This window comes from Suillus subalutaceus (genome assembly GCF_016647625.1).
Source record: "Suillus subalutaceus strain FC151 chromosome Unknown DFJ58scaffold_65, whole genome shotgun sequence".
Taxonomy (NCBI): domain Eukaryota; kingdom Fungi; phylum Basidiomycota; class Agaricomycetes; order Boletales; family Suillaceae; genus Suillus; species Suillus subalutaceus.
In genome coordinates this window covers 1,289-8,027 of record NW_024540314.1, presented here as the reverse complement: position 1 = coordinate 8,027, position 6,739 = coordinate 1,289, and the positions used below count along the sequence as shown (strand labels likewise).

Below are 6,739 nucleotides of genomic sequence, written 5' to 3'. Positions count from 1 at the left end.
CTTTCCTCTGACAAAATGAATATCACAACTATGACTGGGGCAAGGGTAGCTCATCCGCTTCTTCTCGGCCTCACTAATATATGCATGCATACTCGTATGAAATTGTCATCCAGGGCATTCCTGCTCACAGCACTCCTCCCTATCCCACAGTACCTACATCCTAATCAACGGATGTGTGGTGTTTTCGAAGACCGCCTCATACACCAGTGCCTTTCTATCATCTTAAAGCCCTTGATAATTGCGGCTTGAATTGGGATAATGATGTCAGATCCTGTTGGAAATGTACAACATTGCTTTACACCCCTTGCAGCATACATTGTCGACACCCCAGAAGCACGTATGCTTGCATGTGTGTGTGGAAAGACCTCCCCATTCACGATGGCATCATATCTGGAGTTTGGTGACAACTTTCGTCACCCCCGAATGCATGCTGTGAAAGAGAAATAGCGACTAGGCAGTTAGAAACTAGCGCTACTTATCCAAATAGGCGCGAGTGTAGTATTTGGCCGAAGAGGACTGCTATTGAAGCAACTCCCTTCTAATATGCAAGGGAAGCGATAGCGCGAAGGACTAATAACCAATAGCAACCTAAGACCAAAAACCGATGAGTAGCACTACAGAGATCAGCGACAAGCGACAAGTGAGTTCCGACAGAGAAACGTGCATATAAGTGAGAAGCGCTATGCAATGTCCGACTAGCGATAGCGAGAAGAAATCAAAGGGAGCAAAAGCGAGGAGTAAGGTAAGACAGTGCAAGTGAAATGCCTCATAGCGACTAGATTATAGCTTGACTACCGATAGCGATCCCGATGTTGCGAAAGTCAAACTTATGAGGGAACTTTAGCGATGCGCACTTAAAGCAAGTCAAGTGACATGCTATCAAAGAGATTGGCAAGAGCGGAATTGATTGCACCAAGACTAGGATATAGAGACTAAAGTGACTCCGACACCAGCAAAGGTCCGGGGAAGGGGAAGTACTGTACTGTATGTGTGACGGGTCATTTTATCATACTGCGTAAGGGTTCGGAATTGCATAGGCGAGTATAGTAGCGACACTGGCGAGGGCACGATGTAGCGACAGGTAATAAAACATGCAGCGCAGCGGAACATGAGGATACATGTAATAAGACCTGCGACTGATGAGTAGCAATATTTAAGGAAAATAATGCACCAGCAGAGGTAGGTGGACATAGGCAGGACATGGGAGGACGGAATACCTAGGTGTCAGACCGGGCAGCGCGCTATGGGAGAAAAGTGGTTCCAAAGCGGATAGCTTGGGAGTTGAATAGCGCTGGTGACTAGCGCCTTACTCTTTTCCTCTGGGTAAGGCAAAATATGCCTATGACACTCATACGCGCCTAGCGCTGGTATGATTGTCACAATGCACTCTATCACTCTCAACCAGCTCGCCAACATACACGCTCATCCAGATGACCTTGAGGGTTATCTTGATGCATGTGCCGCACACTGTCTAAATGGTGTCGATAAACCCTTCTGGCAAGATTGGTCGTCTGCTTGTACCTCGGTCTTTCTGATTCTGGAGGCTCTGCACCACTGGCACAAGGAATTCTTTGACCATGACTGCCAATGGTGCATTGTGGCTGTTGGAGTGCAGGAACTCGATTTTCAGTTCTCAATTTTGCAGCTGATCACAGGCTATCATCACTACTCTGGTGGAATATTGAAACTCAAGCAAGTCACGGGCAGAGTCCACCGCAATATACAGTGTTACAATTGTTGGTCTCATCGTCGGTGCAGCCCCTCATCGATTTGTGCCCTTATGGATGTCCACTACATGGCACAATCCCCTTCTCCAGATGAGAACTTATTAGCATCTATCGACAAATCCCTTTCGACCTTTCATGCAAATAAGGATGCTATCATGACGTTAGGCGCACAGATGGGTATGAAAAAGCCAATCAACAATTGGTTTATACCTAAGTTAGAGCTGATGCAGAGCATTACTGCCAGCACACGTAAGGTTGGGGCCCTCTTCCAGTGGTCTGCAGACGCCACCAAAAACGCCCATGTGTCAGAAATTAAGGATCCTGCACAATGAACTAACAACAATGATTATGACCCTCAGATTTGCTGTCATTTGGATCGGCAAGAGAAGCTACAGCAGTTTGCAATTGCTATGACTTTGAAGAGTCGCGTCCTTGATCTAGGTATCAAGGAATCATCCAAGGATGAGGGAGACAATGAAGAGGTTGATGAGCACGAAGAACTGTCTACCGATTCACGAATTGCGCTTTTAGAGCAGTTCAACTGCACCCGTATCACCACTAAATACTTCAGCAAAGCTAAGACAAGCGCTTACTGTATCTTGCGGGCCTAGTCCCCATCCTCCACGAACATTTATTGCTGGTAATACTGCTATTCATCTCAACTATAGTCCAACTTGCACTGGAATGAAAATTGATGACATTGCGGATGAGTTCAGCATACTGGATCTTCGCCATGCTCTTTCATGCTTCTTGCAATGTGATATGAGGAGCAGAGATACAATTCATGGTGTTGGGGTTTCAAGAAAATCACTGATTGACCATCCTTCTACTCTGCCTTTCGACTGTGTTCAAGTTTGGCACAGGGTTCGCTTGCAGGAAGTTTCCATTCACGATCCCAGCACTGTCCTTACCAGCACAGACCTTGCATGCCTCCCCTCTGGGTCCTGGGTGGCCGAAAGGCCGGAGAGACGCTGTCCTTATTAATGTTGACAAAGAGTATGAATGGCCTCAGTCAGGATTAAATGGTGAGTCCTTTTCTACCCCTATTGAGCTGGCTGAAGTGCGACTTCTTGGAAGGTCATGCCGTCTGTGAGGTTTGTCTTATTATTCGCCCAATGGCCCGACAAGGTTCTCGCATTACTTGGCAAGATCAGTACCTATGCTATGTGCATAGCCTGAAGGTTGGGACAGTTCATCCTGTCACTGGAATGCATACATTAAGGTGTTCTAAGCATTCTGATGGTACCCTAGTGGGTGACATAGTTCCTCTCTGGCAAATGCATGCTTTCCTTAGTATAATACCTGAACTGGGGGCTGCAGCGGATGCACAGTTGACAAAGGCGACTTCCATGCATTATTTCTCATCATTTTTTCTAAACAAGTACATCAACAAACAGCTTTATGATGCGCTGTATTATGCTTCATGCTAGGATAGTTACATACATGTAAAACACAGCACTCAGATATGTTTTCCGATAATCCTGAATCCGATGTGCCTGCCTATCCAAGATAAGAAAATTCAGGAACACATGGGCAAATAAGTGGCACTGGCAAAGGCATGCTTGACCAACGTTGAATGTTCAACAAACTGCTAACATGCAGTCATCCTTGCCATCCTGGTGTAGAGACTCAAGTCTCTGCAGGCACATATAGCCCATATCGTGACTCGTGGCAACTGGCCTTTACTGCACAACTTGCACCATCATCCCTTTCCCACGAAATGCGCCATAGGCCACGGTACTTTCCCACACAACATGCAGCATTCCCATGCATGCACTTAGCGTGTTTCTCTCGCACTTGTCGCCCTTCTCCATAAGCAACTTCTGCTATGTCCCCAGTCATTGCGCATTTCGCGTTCCTGCGCATGCGCTTAGCGCGTTTCTTGCGCTTAAGCACACTCCATCGCACATCATTCAGGAGCATCCATCCATCGTCCAACCAGTTCCTAGGTGCGTCCCTTTTCATTATCAGACCATATTTAGCCTATTACACTTTGTATTTCGTTATGCACCCTTACTTTACATCATTTTACCTCACTTACATACTTAGAGCACTTCCTATTCGGCTCTGAGCCCTGGGAGAGTGCTTAGGTAGAACTTACATACTTTCATGTTCGTTTTACACCTCATCTTTCTACCACCATGTACTTGGCAGTTAGTTCCATGCAATGCATGCGTCCATCATTGTCTTAAGGCCCTAGCATCAGTCTAAAGCTAGTGGCAGTATCAGTATCCATCTATATCCACGCTTTTCATCATATCATCATCTCTCTACACTTGTGCACTGCTTGCACTACCATCCCTGTTCTCTGCGCCTTTTCGCATTTTCGCCTTTCGCACTTTTGCCTTCCCACGCTTCGCACATTTTTGCGTTTCACTTTCCCGCTGAGTTGGTGCCACTGAGACAGAGGGCGCCGGACGCAGACCAAACAGAAGGCAAGACGATGGTGGATAGAATGCAGAAATGCTACAGAACACATGCTAAGTATATCTACCTAAGTGCCTCGAGGCCCAGGCAAGACCCCTGGCACCTCAAACAGACCCCTGGCTCGGCCCCTGACCAGACCCCACTGACACACCATGCACACCTTCAGCGCGTTTCTCGCGCTTACATTGCCTTTTGTTGCCTTTGATCAGGGTTGATCAGCATCATTTCGTGGATCCTTGCTTTCTTTGCTTCCCTTAAGGGTTGAACATATCACATGGCATATCAAGACCCAACATAGAGAGTGTTTGCTTGTCATCTGACTTGCAGTCACTTTTGTTGTGTTACCCACACCGGCAATCTGATATCGATAAATTACTGCTATATGCAATGATCAGCTTTGTTGGTATCCCTTCTGGAGCACGCACCTTAGACAACCGTACAAGCTCTCCTCAAGCATGAGCTTAGAAAATGCCTGATTCATGAAGGCACTGGGAAGGGCACTAGAATACCATTGCACGACTCCATTTTCCATCAACTCATTCCTAAAACCACTCTTCAGTTACGGGATATCAAAACAATCCAATACGACAAAACTGGACCACCTGCATACTCCAATGGTGAATGGAAATTTCACTGCAAGAGGAAACAAGCCAAGCGTACTTGTGGTGCAACACCTGTTATTGAATCAGAGGACGACAGTGCAGAGGATGATGAAACAGAGGATGGTCGTACAGATGTTGATGAAACAGGGGTCAAGGATACTGGTGCATTGATGGGGGCTTCTCTTGAATCCATGATCCCTGGCCAATCTGAACAAGAAACATGGGGCTCCCAAGAGTATCAGCCTGGGTCGAAGAAAAGATGCAGGCAGCAGCATGTTACAACTGAAAAAGAATTTCAACGCCTCTTCTATACCATCCAGTATCATCTACACCACAAATTGAAAACTCACCTCCCGTTCAACATCCCGGTGAAGATGAGGAATCATGAGTGGGTCTATACTGAAAAATATAAGATAAGTCGCCTGCAGTAGTCCTCGAACGCGAGTAGAAGTCGGCCCAAGAGGATCTTTACTGAGTCTTTTCCTCGAGTAAATGCGAGGGGATGCGCTGAACGAGTCAGCAAGGGAATCTGCGCAAAGCGCGGGTGCAAGACGCCTTGTAAACGCGAAACGCGCGTTAACGCGACGAAAGGCGAAAGCGCAACGTAGGCGGAACCGCGAGGCGGAACAAGCGCGCTATAGGCGTTAGTGAAGAGGCGGAAGTAGCGCGAAGGTCTCTCCAGATTTTCTCAAGAGAGCTTGTTGCAAAAGAATAGAGAGTCGCGCAGTGGTTGTGTTGCAAATGAATAGAAATTGATTCACAGTATACACTGATGCAGGATGATGGGATGTAGTGAGTAAGTAAGTAAGTGAAAAATCTATCAGAGTCCCCATGTCTAAGGTAAATGTTCCCAGGCGCTGAGCTGAAGCGGAAGCGAAGCGAAAAAGAGTTGTTGTGTTGTAGAATAAGGAAATATGTGTAAACAGACGAGGTATATAGCTAAAGTCAGTTGAAAAGATAAAGGGAGACGCACCAGCGGATCATAGAGGGACAGGACAGGACGTGCGGAGGACAGGCGACTTGGAAAAGCGAACGCGAAGGTAAAGCGCGAAAGCGCGCGCAAAGGCGCCGTAGTAATGCGAAAGGCGCTATAGAGGCGCGCTATAGGCGCCAGATGCGCGGATTAGGCGGAAGCGTCGCGCGTTTAGCGCGTTTAAGTCGCCTTGTCGTATATAGCGCGCGTTAGTGGAGACGAAGTGGAAATACGGCCTTTGTGAGGCTACTCGCAATGGAGTCTCTACACCGGACTCCAGGGGATCTCGGTACTGGTCTGCAGAGTTCACCACCTCTCCAATACCCGACACATACAATTGCCAGAAGCCCAAAATAGCCCTGTTCGACTTCGCGCTGAAGGACATGAAGAAAACATGGGCAGACGTCCTATCCTTTGTGGAGCACACCTCCAGCAATCTTGCCAAAAAGCGAGACATACCAGTGTTCTGGGGCTCTATGATTAAAGCCTACCTTATTATGAGAGAACAACCATGGCGTTGATTTGTCGTTGGCTTTTTGATTTGTGCAAATCAGCTTTGCGCACATTACTTTGACCATTCTGGTCTCATCATATCACATCCATTTCATATTCACAAAATACTGGCCCTATACGACTCACGGAGATGTTAGGTACCCTCACACTATTGGATAGTCATCATATGGGTTTCGATCCAACCATCCACATGTGCCACAGCTGCATGCATAGGGATGCATCCAAATCTAGCAGATGGGGTGAAGGGCTGGGTGAATGACAACTGCAACAATACCTATTCTATCATGGAGGTTCTGTGGAAGAGCCATGGGCTCTTCTGTCAGTGGGATGGTTTGTTATCGTGTGATCGATAAGGGTGGAAAAGAGTATGCTTTAAAAGACTGTTGGGTGATGGAGGAGAAGAGGATGCATGAAGCCACCATCCTGGAGATGGTAAAGGGTATCCCCAATGTTGTCCACTCATGGACCATTGGCATGTGTATTATGATGGGGAACCT

The 6,739-nt window shown here is 47.1% G+C and overlaps 1 protein-coding gene across 1 annotated transcript; it reads left to right on the top strand.

Annotated features, from left to right (window-relative positions):
* Positions 1-1,381: 1,381 nt before the first annotated feature.
* On the top strand, positions 1,382-6,250 carry DFJ58DRAFT_728859 (uncharacterized protein; the record flags this gene model as incomplete). Its single annotated transcript, XM_041385652.1, has 6 exons — positions 1,382-2,029; positions 2,087-2,321; positions 2,591-2,752; positions 2,805-2,821; positions 4,714-5,144; positions 6,010-6,250. The coding sequence occupies 6 exons, from the start codon at positions 1,382-1,384 to the stop codon at positions 6,248-6,250; spliced, it is 1,734 nt and encodes a 577-aa protein (XP_041243029.1).
* Positions 6,251-6,739: the final 489 nt, after the last annotated feature.